At 44.4% G+C, this 18937-nt stretch overlaps 1 protein-coding gene across 1 annotated transcript in view; it reads left to right on the top strand.

Annotated features, from left to right (window-relative positions):
- The first annotated feature begins 7716 nt into the window (after positions 1–7716).
- CACHD1 (cache domain containing 1) overlaps positions 7717–18937 on the top strand; it is a 210835-nt gene continuing 199614 nt past the window's right edge. The window contains exon 1 of the mRNA XM_074265744.1: positions 7717–7983. Coding sequence (XP_074121845.1) covers positions 7732–7983 — 252 coding nt within the window. The 5' untranslated portion in view covers positions 7717–7731. The remainder of the gene's footprint in view (positions 7984–18937) is intronic.

Raw genomic sequence — 18937 nt, 5'->3', positions numbered from 1 at the left:
TATCTGCCCTTAACTTCTCTGCTGTTTCCTCATTTTCGAAATGAGAGAATTAGATTCAGTGACCCCTATGTTTTTTCTGCTTTAAAACTATTAATTAAAATAGAATAGCTATATAATAAATATATATTGAACAAGAGACTGAAGGTATGAATAGCTTGAATAGTTTATTTCTTTTTTTCCCTGTTTCTAAGTACCAGTCACATCGATGTCCCAAACTCTATTTATTACTTCATTCAACCAATTTATTTCTTAAAATTTCAAATAGTATTTTATTTTTCCAATGACATGTAAAGGTATTTTTCATCATTTATTTTTGTAAGAATTTGAGTTTCCATTTTTCTCTCTCTCTTCCTCCTTTTACTTCCTCCTCCCCAAGACAGCAATTAATCAGACATAGGCTATACATGTGCAATCATTTTAGCCATATTTCCATATTAGTTATTCAACTGGTTTAACACAGAGGAAAGAGCACTGGCTTTGGAGGCAGAGGACCTAGGTTCAAATCTCACCTCCTGTGACGCTGGACAAATTATTTATCGTCTCAAACTTCAAGGTCCTCATCTGGCAAATAAGAGATTTGGACTAGATGGCCTCTGAGATCTCTTCTAGCTCAATACCTATGATTTTGAGCAATCCTTTAGTAGGGAAATGGAACCTAATAAGAGATGGCTTTAGCATTGTGTATAGAACTTGACAGAATTCTCTCTCTTTCATCTCATTTCAACCACATGACAATTGTGTGAGGAAGGTATCACAAAGGTTATTTTACTCATCTTACAGATGGGGAAACTGCAGTTTTGCAGAAATGGTGATTGCAGATGGTAAGCATAGGAGGCAAAATTTGAACTCCTGGAGTCAGGATAGTTCCAAGTTCAAATTCTGTCTCCAAATGAGTTTATATCCTTAGAAAAGTTTCTTTAAATATCCTGAGCCTCAGTTTTCTCATAAATAAAAGAGTGGCAGTGTTTTCCTCATGGAGTATAAGTTTTTGTCTTTTTATTTCTCAACCTTCCTCCAATGTCTCATCATGATGTTAAGGTAATTTTGGGTTCTTGAAGGCTCTATTAGCAGAAATACAAGCCCTAGCATGTTCTGCTATGATGGAAAGGTTTTGACCCCAGAAAAAAAGTCTTTTTCCCCCCTGAGGACTGGCCTAGCTAATTATGGAGGGTGCATTATTGCTCTCTTGGCAATCTAGCACTTATTTGCATTTTATTTTTTGCTATGGCTACCCACAAAAAATTAAAATAGAAAATATTCATCAGTCTTGTAAAGTCCTCTCCTATTTCTTCAGTGATGGTGACAGAATGGTGGGAAAAGAACGGAGGATCATAAGAATCATACAGTATTTAGACTTGTCAACAAACTTTAATTCAACTGTTGGCATTCCCAATAAGAGAACCTTGTATAAGGATTAGTAAGTGGATACACTGTTGGAGGAGCTCAGTCATACCCATTTTAATATTCTTGTTATAAATTCAGTCCGAAGAACGACAAATTGTTGTAGGCAAATGGAAAAAGCCAAGGAAAGTGATGGCAGAATGAATTTTATTGAATGCCCAGAGGTAACAAGAAACATTATTTTGTCGGATATTTAGTTATTACATATTGTAATAGTAATGATATGTTTTCGTAAAAAAAAAAATCACCAGGAACATTGTTGCAGCTTAATGTACCAATATTAGTGTCTGGAGTGAAATGTTAGAGAAATTCTAGAAACAATAATGACAAGATCCTCCAAAACAAATCAGTGTAACACTCTGAGATTTGGTGACTTCAACACAAAGGTGGAACAAGATAAGGGAGGAGTAGAAAATTATTGGCAAGTATGATGGATAAAGAAGAAATGAAAGAAAACAAAGCTCTGTGGATTATACAGATTAATTATTCTATATATCATGAATACTCAGAACAAAAAATTGGTAGATATTGGATATGGTAAGAGCCACATAATACTATAAAGGATAAAGATTATATCTTTAAAGAGGGGGAAAGATTTCTTATTTATGGGGGGAATAACCCCCCCACTAGAGGGGCCTAATACCAACTCTTGGGCCACCAGCTCATCATCACAACTAATATCAAGACAAATTTTTAAACCATGAAGAGTAATAATGAGAATAAGATATACAATTGAAATAATGTAACCCTGAACTACTTAAACAAAAATTGAAAATCAAAATTGGGAAATGGACAACAGAAGCAGTATCAACTCTGACTATAATATGTTTATTCAGAAGTTCAACAGATGTAAATTAATCATCACAACACAGAGAACTAAAAATCCCCCAAAGCTCTAAAGTCAAGAAGCATCTTACTTGTCAGATGCAGAGAGATAGCTGTCAAAGGATATGTATTTGTCGTTGTAAAATCTGAGCAAAGGAGTGATTGATAATTATGATTGCTATCACCTCATAAAACAGAGAGTGGGGCAGCTTACTGGTACAGTGATAGAGCATAGGTCCTGGAATCAGGAGGATATGAATTCAAATCCATCTTGGCATATACTAGCTATATGACACTAGGCAAGTTGCCTTGTAAATAATTCAATAAGTAAATATTTATTGTCTTTAAAAAAAGGGAAACCAATTTAAAGAAAGCCTGGCAAGATATAATGAAGCAAAGCCATCCCAACGGTATTTCTAAATGAAAATGGAAAGAGAAATGCAAACAGAAAAACAATGGAAGATTTGAAAAATCCATTTGAATAAACTGTTTGACTCATCAAAGATAGTGGAGCAATGAAATTTGTATTCTAATGTCACAATCCTGTAGGTATCTGTAGGCAATATGGTTGCAAAATAGAACAAAAATGGGGAAGGCAAATATATTCGGTCAAGAATATAGAGCAGAAATCCATACTGGAAGCCATTATTGATGAGAATTTTAAGAAATTGAAATATAGGAAAGAAGAAAAGATTGAAATCATAGTGGAGGGAACCTCAGATAATACTATCAATACTGAACAAAGATGGTCAAGAGAACAGTAGTTACTTCCTAACCATAAAATCTTTATGATCATAATATCTACATGAATTGAGGGCATTTTTAGTGAGGAACAAGGAACATTCACAAGTGATATTCAACCAATTTACAGTATAAAGAACATATGATTGTACTGTGCAATTGTTTATTACAACGAGGAACAAGGAACTTTCACAAGTGATAGTTGACTAGTTCACAGTATAGAAAACATGTGATTGTACTGTGCAATTGTTTGTTACAAGAAAACATTGATTTGTTCAAATAAAAGCTCTTATAGGTTGTTATTCAACAAGAACATTCTTGCATCAAAATTGCCCACATTTCCTTGGAAGATATAATAACAGAATGTTCGATGATCTTCTGGTAATAAACAACAGCAAGCAGAATGGGAAGATGGTTACTAGCCAAAGGCATTCATCATTTTGATGGAGAGGATCTAGTGCAGAGTCCAGTTAAAAAGAGATTCCTTGAGAATTGTAAAATACTCCTTTTGGTAGATTAAATATTGTGTTGGTTGCAGAAAGCCTCAGAATATCACAGAGTAAGAGTCCCAATAATCCCTCAAAGGATCTTAGCCTGGCCATCTATAGAGGAGAGACAAAGTGGTTGTAGACTAACTTCTATTGCTCAGATGTCAACATACATTTGGATGGGGACTCTAGAGAGCACTCTGATGACAGATCTAAGAGAATAGAGATGGACACTAAACTGGGCCCTAAGTTGACCAAAAGGAAAGCAGGCTGAATTGATTTTCTTTTTTTATTAATTAAATTTTTTTGTTTACAAAATATATGCATGGGTAATTTTTCAACATTGACCCTTGACTTCTGTTCCAAATTATGTCCTCCTTCCCCCTACTCCCTCCCCTTGATGGCAGGTAGTCCAATACATGTTAAATATGTTAAAATATATATTAAATCCAAATATATGTATACATACTTATACAGTTATCTTGCTGCATAAGAAAAATTGGATCAAGAAGGAAGAAAAAAAACTGAGAAAGAAAACAAAATGCAAGCAAACAACTACAGAAAGAGTGAAAATGCTGTGTTGTGGTCCACTCTCTGTTCCCATTGTCTTCTCTCTGGGTATAGATGGCTCTCTTCATCACTGAACAAGTGGAACTGGTTTGAATTCTCTCAATGTTGAAGAGCCACATCAGAATTTATTGTCGTATAGTCTTCTTGTTGCTGTGTATAATGATATCCTGGTTTTGCTCACTTCACTTAGCATCAGTTCCTGTAAGTCTCTTCAGGCCTCTCTGAAATCTTCTTGCTGATTGTTTCTTACAGAGCAATAATATTCCATAATATTCCTATTCTATAATTTTTTTAGCCATTCTCCAATTGACGGGCATCCACTCAGTTTCAGTTCTTGCTACTACAAAAAAAAAGGCTACCATGAACATTTTTGCACATATAGGTCCTTTTCCCTTCTTTAAAATCTCTTTGAGATATAAGCCCACTAGAAATACTGCTGGATCAAAGGGTATGCAGACATTGATAACTTTTTGAGCATAGTTCCAAATTATTCTTCAGAATGGTTGGATGCATTCATAATTCCACCAAGAATGTATCAGTGTCCCAGTTTTCCCATATCCCCTCCAACATTCATCATTATCTTTTCCTGTCATCTTAGCCAATCTGAGAGGTGTGTAGTAGTATCTCAGAGTGGTCTTAATTTGCATTTCTCTGATCAATAGGGATTTAAGCACCTTTTCATGTGACTGCAAATAGTTTCAATTTCTTCATCTGAAAATTGTCTGTTCATATTCTTTGACCATTTATCAATTAGAGTCGGGTTAGGGTTAGGGTTAGGGTTAGGGTTGAATTCTTATAAATCTGAATCATGAATTGATTTTCAAACATTATAAAGCTCCTTGCCTGGTGTTAAGTGTCATTTCTGTACTCATATTCTATCAGTGTCACGATATGTTAATAAAGCATGAAACACAATTATCAATGAAAAGGTAAAGATGAGTATCCTACTCAGATTCCACTATTTAGCCAACAAGGAATTCTAAAGAAGAGAGAATAAGAGCTACCATCTAGCGACTGCTGGGAAGAGAGGATGACAAGACCACCGCATTGTTGGAGGAATAGCTAGTAGGATTCAATGGTCAGGAGAACATGAGTGAGGTACATTGATGGAACCTCTATAGCAAACTTGTTGGAAGATATAGACAGGAATTACGCAGGACAAGCTGGCAATCATGACTTCACTTGACAGAATTCCCAAGTTGAAATCAAAGACACTTTTGTGCACTGACAATCCCTAGAGTCTATCCTTGGATCTGGAATATTGTTGTTCAATCCTGTCCAACTCTTCTTGACTCGCATGGACCATAGCCCATTAGGCCCTTCTATCATCTACTATCCCTGGAAGCCTGGCCATGCTCATGTTTGTTGCTTCCATGACATTACTTCTCCACCTCCTCTTCTGCTGTACACTTCTCCTTTTGCCTTCAATCTTTCCCATTATCAGGGTCTTGTCCACAATGAGTCTTGTTTTTTCGTTATGTGTCCCATTAGAGGTGCTCCATAAATGTTTGTAGATTGATGAAATGGGGCACATAAATAAGTTTCTAAACTATTCCTATTATTTCTCAAGCCTGGACTCTGTAAATCTTCAAACCAAGACATTCTAGAATGGAAGGTAGAGCTGTGCATCTTCCATTCACCTTAGATGTCCTGGTCTGACAGTAACATTTTGTCAGTATCCTCCATTTCATATATCAGATGCTACATGATAAACCCTCCTTTCCTCAGAGACTGGGTTAGACTCCTGCCTCCGTGGTCCTAGCAAACACTGAATCTCTCAAGGACTCCCATCAATACTCTTAAGACTCAAAGTTGCAAAGTCAATGTTGACCTGCATTGGCACAGGGTAATGCCCTGCTGGAAGCTTGCTGTGCTAATAAAATCACAGGCCTAGGCCAAACAACGACAAACACACAAACAAACCAAACCCTAAAATGGGCTAATTTGGAGTGTGTTTTCTCAAAAATACTTTTTTTAAGTCACTTATTTGTTCCTCCCCCTCATTTTTTTTCTTTTGTGTTTTCCTAAAAATACTCTTTTCAACTCCTTTTTTTGCTCTTTCCCCCTGTCATTTTTTGTTTTGTTTTGTTTCTGCATATGCATTCTTAAGAAGGAGGGGCCTGCTTCCCTTAGCAGTGAAGACATTTGACCATTTTGGTTTGCTCGAGGGACCCTTGCTTGGCAGTCTGGGTAGAAAAGAGTGGGCTGGTCTGTGGAGTGACAGGGCCATTCAGAGCTCTGTAAGGTGCGGGGAAGGCTCTTCCCGAATCAGAAAGTCAGTCTTTGCCTCCTAGAGTGGGGGGGGGGGGGAGAAGGGGGGAATCGGCCCGGGCCCCTTGCTGAATGAAGCCAGAGCTGGGCCGCAGTGGGTAGCCAGAGCAGGGCTAAGTCAGAACCACATCCCTTCACCTGTGCTCAGGATTCATTGATGAAGTGCACAAAGCCAGGCTGTGCCGCAGTGGATTTCCGGAGGACTCCAGACTGCTCCAGGCAGATTAGTCTTCTCGGTCCAGGAGAGGATTCTGGGACTTTCCCCGGGTCACGGAGGCCGTGTCCGAGGCAGAAGAACTTGGAAGAAGAGGCCGACTCTAACCATTGAGCGAATTTAGATTAGGAACAGCTTTTAAAAGAGAGAGGGAAGGGGGGGGGGGGGGATGTCAAAGTGCGAGTGACTGGCCCCTACTGGCACCTCCGCTCGCTTCTCGGGCTCCGGGCGGGGTCAGGTACGAGGAGCCTCAGGCTCCCGGCTAGGACAGCGCCCGGGTGGGAGGGTTGGCGGGGGGCCGAAGCCGGGGGGACCCCCTGAGGCTCAGCGGTGGCATGGGACGCCGGGGCTGCGGGGCCCGCACGACCCCGGCCAAGCCGGGGGCGGGGGAGGGGCGCGGATTCTCCCGGATCGCCGCTGCCCTTGCGGTGAGGGGATGGGGGGGACGAGGGGGGACCCCCGCCCGCCTCCCTGCTGCCTCAGTCTCCCGGCTTCCATCCGGGCGGGCGCGCCAGTTTGAAAGTGCACCGAGCCGGAGCGCAGCTGGGTGGCACCAGACACCTCCCTTTCCCGGCCTCGGGCTCCCCAGCCCCCGCCCCCGCCCCGCCCTCCTCTTCCTTTCCCTTTTTCTCCTCCTCCTTTTCCTCCTCCTGCCGCGGCGGCGGCCACTTCCCCCGTCCTCTCGCTGGCTCGCAGGCTAGCTCGCAGCCCGGCTCGCAGCCCGGGCCCCGCTCGCCCGCCGCCGCGCCCCTCCTCCGGCCGCCCCTCCTCCCGGGCGCCCCTCCTCCGGGGCCGGCCCCGCCGTCCGCCTCCCGCCGCCGCCGCCGCCTCCGGGGGCTCCTCGCCGCGGCCGGGCAGGAAGAAGCCGCAGCGGCCGCCGCCTCGGCCCGACGGCGGAGCGGAGCAGCGGACGGGCTAGCCCCGCGCGGCCCCGGGCGCCCGGCTCCGAGCCCGCGCAGCCCAGCCCCCGCGCCCTGGCGTTCCGGAGCCCGCGCGATGCCGCCCGCCGAGCCTGCCGCCCCGTAGCCGGGCTCGCTGCGTGGCCGCCCGGCGGCCGGGAGCCCTCGGCGGGCGCCGGGAAGTGGCCGCACAAAGTTTCTCGGGGAGCGCGGAGTGAGGGAGCCGAGCCGGGCCGGGCCGGGGCGCCCGCCGCACCGCCCTAGGCAGCCCGCGTCCGCCCGGAGCCGCCGCGGGAGCCCCGAGCCGGGGAGGCGGCTCAGCATGGCCCCGGGAGCCGGCGGGGAGCCCCAGCCCGACGCGGCGGCGGAGTCGGGGCTGGCCGCCGGCTGCCGCTGCTGCCGCCCGGGTCGCGGCCGGGGGCCGCCGCCGCCGCTCCGGCTGCTGTGCCTGGCCCTGCTGTGGCGGCTGGGCGGCGCGGCCGACGCCGACTTCTCCATCCTGGACGAGGCGCAAGTGCTGGCCAGCCAGATGCGCAGGCTGGCGGCCGAGGAGCTGGGGGTCGTCACCATGCAGGTAGGCAGCTCGCCCGTCGCCCCCGCCGCCCGCGCCAGCTCGCCTGCTCGTGCTCCGGCCGAGCGGCGTCCGCCCCTCGCCCAGCCCTCGCTGCCTCCCTCCAACTTCTCCCCTCGCTCCGACCCCTTCTCGTCCCCCTGTCCCCGAGCCCCTGCAAAGTTACTCCCCGTTCCCTCGCCCCGCAAACTCCGGTTCTTCTTTGTCTCCTCGGCCCGGGGGCAGCCTGGCCCCCCTTCCTTCGCCCCTCCGGAGGCCCCCCTGGCCCCCACTCTCTACCGCCCCAACACGCCTGGCGCTCGGGTCCCCGGGAGCCAGGTCGCCTGGGAGAATGCCACCGAGGTGCCCTGGGAAGGGGGGGGTTCTGCAGCCCCCCAGCAGGGGGGGAGCCGGGGCTCTGCTATCCCTCGCCCGGGACACCCCGGAGGCTCCGGACTCCAGCCTTGTGGGCGAGCTGCGGCTGAGCTCGGGGTGTGGGCTGGAGCTGGGGTTTGTTTTGGTTTGGGGATTCTGGGCGGAGTGAGACCGGCTCCGGCCCCCCCCCCCCCCCGCCGGGTGACTCCCCGTCACTGGGACAGGAGGGGGACTTGGCGGACTAGTCGCCCGGGCTCCGGGTTGGTGGCGATGGGAGAGGTGGCCGCGAGGAAGAGCGTCCGGGGCTAGTCCTCCCTCGCGTCCGGAGGTTCTTTTCCTTGTGCTTGGCCGGGAGGCCCAGGCTGAGTCCGCGGGAGAAAGCTCGGCTTCCGTCTTGGAGCAGCCGGCGGCCCCCGTGTCACTCGTGGGCTAACGTGTTCTTAATGACAACAATAAGCGCGTGAAGAACAATCCGCGGGCCTCGGGAACGCTCCTGCGTGCCGGTGGACGGCTCTGACTTCACTGCTTGCCCGCGCCTCCCGCCGGGAGAGATGGGGGGATCGTGTGGGAACTCGGGTTTCCACGGGCTTTCCTCCCCCTCTCTCCCCGGCCCCGGGGGAGGCCGAGTTGCAGACTTTTCAACTCGCAGCAGAGACTTTCTAGGGGTGCTCAGAGGGAGGGCGCCGAGAGGGAAGGGCCGCTTGTAAATGGGGCCAGCCCTGGAGCCCCCTTCCCTCGCCCCTTGTTCCTGTGGAACAATCGTCGGGGCCTGGCTCCATGGCCGCCCCCAGCCCGCGTCTGTCTGCTTCAGAACCACTTTTCATTTTCTTGGGATTTGGGCCTGGGACAGGTCGAGTTCTGGAACACGAAGGACTTTTCAGAGGAATCGAGTTTAAAAGGGGGGGAGGGGAGGGGAAGGGGAAGACCTGTTGTGTTGAATAAATATTTGGGTGGAAAATATTTCAGGCCAAAGAGGCAGCATGTCTTCTGGAACAGTCCCCCCCCCCCCCCCAACACCCGGGATCCCGGGGCCGGTGATTCACTAGCTTTTACACCTCTCCGGTGGGGGCCCTTGCAAATGTGGGGGGCAGGCGGCTGCTCCCCTTGGCTGGCCGGGGCTTGTCTCCCGAGGAGCTGGCTGCCGGCAGGCACTTCTCACTCCCGGCAGACAAAAGGGGAAATCAGATCCCCACACATTGTAATTCAGGTAGGGATCTGAAGCAAATGGAGTTTTAAAAGCCATTGTAAAGGAGACCCTTAAAAAAAAAATCCACAGGGGGTGGATCCAAATGGCTTTTTATCTCCTCTAAACCGGCTTCATTCTGGCACCTTTGGGAAGGCTTTGTGGCCACAACTGGCCTCCTGGGGCTTGGCCTTTGTCCTGCAAAAAGTGGAGTGGCCCCCTCGGCTTTATCTGGGGGCCGATTGCAGGGAGAGCGGGCCCACTTGTTTCCTTCCCGGGATATTTGGGGCCGGCGACTTGCCCCTTGGCACATGCCTCAGTTTCCAGGGTTGGCTTTCCCCTCCCCTCCCCCAATGGCAGAATTTGAACAGCAGAATTCTGGGGCTTTGGTCACTTACACTGGGGAGCTTTGTGACAACCCCAAGAAGGCCCCGGGGAGACTACGACTTGCTTGGACTGGGTCTGATGTGGAAGCATCCCCACCAAGTGGATGGAGCTAGTTGGGCCGGCCTCGTTTCTTGGTGGCCATCATCTTGTTATCATGCAGATCTGGGTTTTTTCTCCCTATCCAAACTTTCCTTATCAGTCAGTTTCCTTTGAAGTTGACCTGCATTTTCAACAGCTTTTGCTGCTAAGCTATTCAAGGATTGAATCTGGAATTTTAAAAATTGGCATTAAAATCGAGCTGACAAAACTGCCCCCCCCCCAATGGGCCTGCCCCTTTTTTTGTGCTTGGAACAGCAGCTGGGGGGGAGAGGGGGAGGGGGAGAGAAAGGGAGGGAGGCCGAGGATTCTTCTAAAAGAGTTAGATCACCCAGGGGGGGATGATTTTAGAAAAACACAAACCAGGCCTCTCTTCTTGCCATGGTTTTCTCCTGCTTCATAATGGAGTAAGACAGTTGGAGAAGCCCTTTTCCTTAAGGCTTTAGATCTGGGTTTTCCTAATGAGGCCGATCTGTTCCTTGCATTCCCTGTTTAGGAAAAGAACTGGAAATAAAATTCTTTCAAATTAATTGCTCTTAACCATCTCCAGTGACCTAAGGAAGCTGCCTCGGAGTGGAGCTGCTTAGATATCGAAGACACTGTCTAATGATGGGTTGGGGGGATAAAGCCAAAAATCTGATTCTAGTCTCCTGGAGCCTGGCGGGTGGAGGGTAGAGAGGAGATCTACTAAGTTCTTAGGAACATCAAACACCAAATAAAAGGTCTAGAAAGCAGTGGCTGTGAGAAAACACCACTGGTCCTCAGCTGCAAGTGGGTGAGCTGAGAGGAGATTCTTCTCTCTTATCTAGTCATTGACCATGTCCCAATTATTCAACACATATTTATTCAATTAATTTTTAAATGATATTTTTGGTTTACATTATCTAGATTTCCTTCTCTGTCCTTTCCTCTTCCCCCTTCTCAGAGAACCATCCCTTTTATAAAGAATTAAACGAAAAGGCTTAAGAATCAGGAAAATTTAATCAATAAATTTAAAATATTATTATTATGTGTGAAATCCAGGAAAACTTAATCAATAAATTTAAACTATTATTATTATTATTATTATTATGTGTGAAATGCAGGAAAAGTTAACAAATTTAAAATATTGTGATATTATGTGTGATATTCCACACTTGTGGAATATCCTCTTCTGCAAAGAAATGGGAGGTGATTCTTAGATCTTTCTCTCTAGTTTAGAGACGAGTCAACAGGCATTTTAAAATATGTATTTACTGTGTATCCTGTGGGCAGCTAGGTAAGATAGCAGATAGATTGCTGGAGTCAGGAGGTTCCAATCCAGTCTCAACCACTCCCTAACTGTGAGATCCTAAGACAAGTCACTTTATCCTGTTTGCCTCAGTTTTTTCATCTGTAAAATGAGATGGCTCTTTGCCAAGAAAATCAGTCACACCACTGAAAACACTGAATAACATCAACAACAAATATACTCTGAAGACATGAGGCTTTGCTAGAGATAAAAAGGAAAGGCAAAAAATAGGGTCCTCTAGGAGCTTATGAGCTAATGAAACTGATACAAAAATAATTCAATATAAATAAATGAATACAGAGTAGATGGGAGATAACCTCTGAGTGGACATCAGCATGGTTCTCATGCTCTGCGTGGCAGTGAGACCTAGATCTGACTCTTCTATGTTCATGTCTTTAATGTTTAGTAAGTACCTACTGTGTGCAAGGGACTGTCCCTGACACTGTGCAGACTTAGAGAGAAGTCAAAGTTACAGTTGTTGCCTTTAAGCAACTTGTGATCTTATTAGACAGAATTAAATCGTTGAACTGGAAGAGACCTGAGAGACCATGAATCCCAAAGAACTATTGAAAAGGGGAAGGGGCTGCTTCAGAGCAGTTTCTGTCATTGGTGTTCTTCCAGCAAATCCAGGTTGATTCCTTGCCAAGAGGGCAGATAGATGGCGCCATAGTGCCCATAGCTCTGGGCCTGGAGGCAGGAAGATCCATTTTCATGAGTTCAAATCCAGCCTCAGACATGCACTAATTGTGTGACTCTGGATAAGTCACTTCCCCCAATTTCTTTCACTTTCCTCATCTGTAAAATAAGCTGAAGAAGGAAATGAAAAACCATTCCATTTCTCTGCCAAGAAAACCCCAATTGAGTCACTAAGTGTAGAATACAACTGAACCTCAAAAAGATGTGTTATAGAAGGCATTATAGAAGGGGACTGAGTAGATGGCTGCTGAAATCCCTTCCGGCAATGACATTCTTAAATCCCATACCAATTTTCTTCTTTCCCTTGCAAGAAAACTCAGAGGCAAGATGAGTTGCCTAAGGTCTCACAGCTAGTAATTACTAAAGCTCAGATAGGAATTTAGATGCTTCTTTTCATTGTCTCATGAAAAATCAATTAGTGCAGTATGACAAATAGTGGTGACCAATGCATGGGAAATGATCAGGAAATCTTTTTATATTCTTTTTGTTGATGTTGTTGTTCAATAAAATAATAAGCCAAAGAATGACATCAATTTAGCCCTGATTGGGTACGTAGCATTGTGTTAACAAGCCTTGCATGAGCAGGGCTGTGAATGTTGCGATAGGGGGTGGTTAGGAATCAGAGTCTCTAGCTCTGTCACTTTACTTCCCAGTGCTAGCCATCCAGTAAATATTTATTAAGTCACTTATTATGTTCCAGATAATTCCTAAACCTAGGAATATAAAGAAAGAGGAGACATTCCTGTTTTCAAAGAGTTTACAGTCTGATGGGAAAGACAAACAAACAATCTACAGATAAAAGATAAACTGGAGATAATCTACAGAGGGAAGGCTAGAATTAAGGAGGATTGGGAAAGATAGCTCTTGGAGCAGTGAGCAAAGCCTTACCCAGGCTTACTGAACCCTCCTGCCTTTACTGTAAAACCATTCTTAGCTCCCAGACCATGGCAACCATCACCACCAGAATAACAACAAACCTAGGCTAGTGGCCATGTCTGCTGACCCCTGGGGAGACTGTGAGATTTTAACTGGAAGCTGAAGGAATTCAGTTAAACTGGAAAGCAGAGACAAGGAGGGAGCGAATTCCAGGCACAGGAGAGCCAGAGCCTTATGGGAGGAACACAGAGAGGGGGGTGCATAGGGTGGGGAGGGGTTGTGAATGGTATAAGAAGACTAGAAAGATGAATGTGGGGAGGGTGGACAGAATATGAAGGACTTGAGGAAGCCAAACAGGAATTTTATAATTGATCTTGGAAGTGACGGAGCCATTGCTGTTGTTGGCCATTCATGTTCAAAGAGGACCAGTGACTTCATAGGCTGATGTCTTGAGGTGCTGGTGAATTAAGTTCCAAAGAGGCTAATAGAGTTTACTAAGGGTGTGTGACACGGTCAGACCTATTTTTAGGAATATCACTGACATAAGCCGAAATGCATGCTGGAGAATTAGCCAGATTTCGAGGTAGGAGATAGGCTGCTGTATATGAGGCCCAGGAAATAGCCAACTTTAGCTTATATGATTCTTGTTAGGAGTGAGATCTGACCTTTTTAGCTATTCTAATCAGCATCATAAACCCCACTTACCATAAAAGCTCAGTCTAGGATCATCATCGGGGAGTTTCTGGAACACAGGAATCCCAGAAATATGGGCAAACAAGTGTTTCCGTGCGCTCAATAAATGGTCTCTAGGTAATATAGGATATCGTACCCCTCCTCCCCCAAGAGAAGATTTTTATCGATCTTTAAGATTTCTTTCTGTCTCACACCAAATAGGAGAGATTTTAGAAAGAATCGTGCATTGGCATTTATAAGTAGCATGGTTATTGTCATATGAATACAGCTCACTTAGCATTAATGAAAATCTTCTACTCCTCCGAAATGGAATCTCCAGGGGGCAGAATCAAATTGCCCATTAGTCGAACAAATTTGAGTTGAACATAGTGGAAATGAACCCAAGGAAAAAAAAATCATTAAAACTGTTTGTCTTAATAGCCTTGCATTTTTTTCAAAAAGGATTCCCATCCCTCCCTTCTGTACCTGGCCCTATGTCTGTTTATACTTCTCCCTACTAGCCCTGAGTCCTCTTCTTATGTAATTGGTCATGTCAGCCTTACCTGAAGTTGAGGAGGGTAATTTTTGAAGGGGAGATGGGCTTGTACCCCACAGAATCAACCAATTTTATGCTGGGTTTTGTTAGAGGAGTTGCAGAAATTCCCTCTATATTTTACCCACTTCCTTCCTTGACACCCTAGTGACTTAATTCTCATCCTTCCATGCCAAATACCATAGAAAAGTGGGGAGGTAACATGAAAGTCCCTGTATTGCCACAGTGGGAATTGCTATCACTCACCATGGTGCACTGGTAGAATAATTGGGCCATCTATTTGTGTTAGAGAATAAGAAAGAAGCCTAGACCCAGGAAGTGGATGTTCAGATACCAGTTCCTGGTAGAGCCCCCAAGCTCTAAATATAGTCTCCTGACTCTTAATTCTGTGCTTTTTCTTTCTGGTCTAAGCGTGCTTATTTGTCTAAATGGGACCATTGAGATCCAACCGAGGACTTCACATCCTTGTTCCTCCAATTCTATTCCTTGGGTGGCCATAAGCAAGCTTAAGTTTTTTGGGCATCTATTTCTTCTTCATCTGTAAAAATGAGACGGTTGGACTAGTTGGCCCCTGGGCTTCCTCCTCATCCTGAATCATGATTCTAGAACAAAAGAGAGGGAGCAGGGATTGTCTTTCTTTCCCCAGTGCCAGATACATTCTAATGACCTCATGTTCCTTGAGTTGAAACTCAGTTTCATCTCTTACAGTTGACTCTATCCTTCTACCAGCATCAAAACTTTTCAGTTAGCAACAGAGCATGAGATGAAATTTACCACAATCTCCCTGGAGATCATACAAGAGATGATGGTTCCATACATTGGTGACCACAATGGAGCAGAAGACTTGATGGTTATGATGACAGACAGCATGGCATTGGAGTGGAAAGGACATTGGGATCTGGCCTCATAGGACCTGGGTTACACAGAATCAATATCACCTTTTTCCAACTAAATGATCTTGGGCAAATTAGTTCTTTCTGCCTCTCTGAGCTTTGAGTTCTTTCACTACAAAATGAAGGTGCTAGACTATTAGATGTTCTCCAAGGTCCATTCTGGTTCTAAAGGCCTAGATTTATGCTAGCCAGGAGAATTATTCTGTATGATTAGGGTTAAGGTTAGAGGTGGAAGTAGAGGCAGAAGTTGAGGCAGTCTTGGTTCTGATGGCCAATGGAGGCATTTTGTAGGGACTCATTTGTTAGGCTTGGTGGTTGTAACCATTAGAGGTCATGTGATCTACCTTCTTTCCTCATTTATTTTCTCACACAATTGTCCTGTTTTGGTGGACTGCAAACTCAATAAGAGTCAGCAATATGATCTGAGAACAAATACGCCACAAGCTTAGAGAGCGATATCGTGTCGAGAAACAAGAAAGTGGCAGACTCGTCATGGATTTTAAGAGTGAATTGGACTTGAAAGACATCTTGTCAAGCTAGAACTTTGTATGATGTTAAGATGAAAATTAATAGGTGTAAATATGAAGTGCTCTGTATTGGTTCAGAAAAATCAACTCTACATGGACAAAATGGGGGAAAGAGGGTCATTTAGCATGTCACCAAGAAAAAGATTTGAGCGTTTCAGTGGAATCCAAACTCAGTAGGAATGATGATGATGATGATAGCTAACATTTATATAGTGAGATATGTAGATATAGTTTGAAATTTTATATAATATTTATAATGAATAATTTACAAAGTGCTTTATCTGGATTCTCTTATTTGACCATCATAATACCAATGCAAAATAGGTGCTATTGTAACTTATTGATGAAGAAATTTAGACTGAGAAGAGATTAAGTGACTTTTCTGTGGTCTATGACTTGTCCACTCAGTCAATAAACATTTGTTAAATGCTTACTCTGTGCCAGTCACAGGGAAAGATTAATTAAAGATAGATAGTTAGTGACTTGGCAGTATTGGAATTCAGACCTTTCTGACTCTCAGATTCTCTGCCTCTACCCACTAGTTTCCTCAGCAACAGTGAACAATGTGATAACTTTTCCCTTCTTCCTCCCCCAAACAGCAAAAATCTTATGTGTTCTTAGCATGGCACTCAGGACTAGGAGAGGATAGCTCCATTATACTCCAGATGAATCTGGAATATTATGACCATCTCTAGGCACAACATTTTAAGAAAGATTGGAGTGTCCAGAATTGGGTAGCTGGGATGAAAAAGAATGATAAAGAATCTCAGGTTCTTGCTACTCTCTCATGAAGATCAATTGAAAGTCAAAGATGTTTGATCTAGACGTTGGAGGGGGGAAGGGATACAATAACTGTATTCACATCTTTGAAGAGATGTGACCTGGAAGAGGGTAGCCTTGTGCTTTTGGGGCCTTAAGTAATGGGAGGAAGTATTTGGCTTAAGTTGCTAAGGGAGATACAGGTTAGATGCCAGGAAAAACCTGGTCATAATTCAAGCTATTCCAAATTGGACAGATCCCCTCCAACCCTCGAGGTTGGATTATTCAAGCTAATGCTGGCTGACCATGTGTCTATTCTATTGTAGAGAAGCTTCATGGTCAACTGTGAGCTGGACTAAGTTAACAATGAGTCTTTTCGAATTCTGAATGGCTCCGAGTGTGTGTTTCTACAGATGGATTGTAAGCTCCTTAAAGGACAAGTCTGTCGTCCATCTATTATCTTATAACATTATGGGGTCTTAACAACTGTCAGACCGTGGTGATGATAATGATGTAAGAAGGGATATTTTGCTTCTGCCAACTTTGTTCTAGTCCTGACTTGGATTGCTGGAGTGAGTGAAGGAATGAATGAAAAAAAAAAAAAACTTATGGGGCATTTATTTTGTGCCAAGCTCTTCTAATGCTGGGAATACTGATACAAAATCAATAGCATCCCTGATGTCAAATAATTCACATTCTAATTAGAGAAAAGAACACATGTTGGGGTGTTTAACTACCAGGCAGATGGAGAGTCCCAATGGTCTTTAGGTTGCAAAGACAGGGCAGATGGTAATCTGCTTACTTTAGTATATTTTCCATTGATAAAAAAAAACATCTTTCATTTCGAGTTAAGAGCACTAAGTAATTTTTCTTAGAGGGAAGAAAAAAAAATAACAAACATTTATTAAGTGCCTTCTGCATGTCCTTGTAGTAAGTCCCTGGGGGGTACAAAGAAAAACAAAAATTTCCTTCCCTGAGCATAATGAGCTAAAAATCCAGAATGGGAGGCAACTTGCAAGTAGTTGTGTAGATGCAAGATACATACATCTATGTGCTTGTGTGACTTATGGTTTTAATATATATTATTAAATAGAAATGAACTATTAAATAGAGGGAAGGCACAAGGGTTAAGGGACATCAGGAAAGACTTTTCCCCAGAAGATTCAGTTGGAACTTGAAATCAAAAGACAAACATGAGGAAAAGTTAGTGAGAAAAGAAAGAAGGAGAGAGAGAGAAAGAGAGAGAGAGAGAGAGAGAGAGAGAGAGAGAGAGAGAGAGAGAGAGAGAGAGAGAGAGAGAGAAACAGAGAGAGAAACAGAGAGAGAAACAGAGAGAGACATAGAGAGAAAGAGACAGAAACAGAGACAGAGAGAGAGAAAGAGACAGAAACAGAGAGAGAGAGAGAGACAGACAGACAGAGACAGACACAGACACACACAGAGAGAGAAAAGCAATGGGGCAAAGGGTTTTCCCATATGCCAGCTCTCCTTCCTATTTAATTCTTGGTATTGCTCATTGTTGAATAGACAACAATAGAACAACTTTTTGTTCTAAGTAGATGTTCTAATGAACTAGTTGCACCTCGAGTGTGGACAAAAGACATATTTCATCCACTTATTTTTTCCTGGGTGAATAGTTAAGCCAAACTGTCTTAAATGATCATGGATCGCATTTTGGAGACTATATTGTTCCAAGCATATGAATTATTTTAATTGTTAAAAGTTTCATTGCTGTGATTGCACATGCGTAACCTATGTCATTGCTTGCCTTCTTAACAAGGGGGGAGAGAGGAAGAGAATTTGAAACTGGAAAATTTTTAGATGAATGTTTAAAATTGTTTTTGCATGTAGTTTTTAATGTTAAATCTTTACATGTAATTTAGAAATATTTAATGAAATAAAGATTGAGAACATTAATTAATTGCTGCTGTATTTTCATATCCTATTAATTTCTGAATATACCCTATCCCACACCCCCAAATGAGCTTTCCCTTATAACAAAGTTCCCCATATAACAAAATAAGCAAAACCCAGTCCTTACGCTTGACAGCTTTCTGTACCCATTGCTCCCTACTTCTCTACAAAAAGAATGGAGATCTTGAAGTACATGGAGTCGCAAAGGGCACCCTACCCACAGTGGCTCAGTTGGGTCCTGTGCTCTGATCCTGTCACAATCCATCACCTGGAAAGGACTGTTGTTTTTAGGAGCTCCCTGGCTCAGGTACTTTTCTCCAGGCCATTAGGGAGGTTTTTGCTCATTTGGGTTTTATTTTACTCAGGTGTTACAGTGAACTAGCAAACCTGTGTCTGTTCTAGCACTCAAGGGTCCCCTGCCCCTGTTCTAGCACTCAAGGGTCCCCTGCCCCCTCTGCTACTTCAGTGTGTCTGCCTGCTCTGTCCCTCTTATACCTGTTTTCTCTGGTGCCAGCCACACTATTCCATCAGGTTACAGGAGCCACTTTGTTCCAAAAGGAGCCTTTAAAAAAAAACCAAAGAAAAGCAGGTTGATTCAATTTCTTTCTCCAACATCTTAGAATTTTCTAACTCTTTATCTTCAAGTGGATCATGAGCAAAAGGATCCAATCTGTCAGCTTCATGTTGGCTGGGGGGATGGGGAACGTCTACTTTTAAGCTGATTCCTTTAAATCTAGAAATGTCAGGAAACCATTGAAGAAAGAAAAGCTTCAATAG

This window comes from Sminthopsis crassicaudata, chromosome 4 (assembly GCF_048593235.1).
Source record: "Sminthopsis crassicaudata isolate SCR6 chromosome 4, ASM4859323v1, whole genome shotgun sequence".
In the NCBI taxonomy this organism is placed as follows: domain Eukaryota; kingdom Metazoa; phylum Chordata; class Mammalia; order Dasyuromorphia; family Dasyuridae; genus Sminthopsis; species Sminthopsis crassicaudata.
Note: the sequence above shows the minus strand (reverse complement) of the source record. Positions and strands in the feature narration are given on the sequence as shown.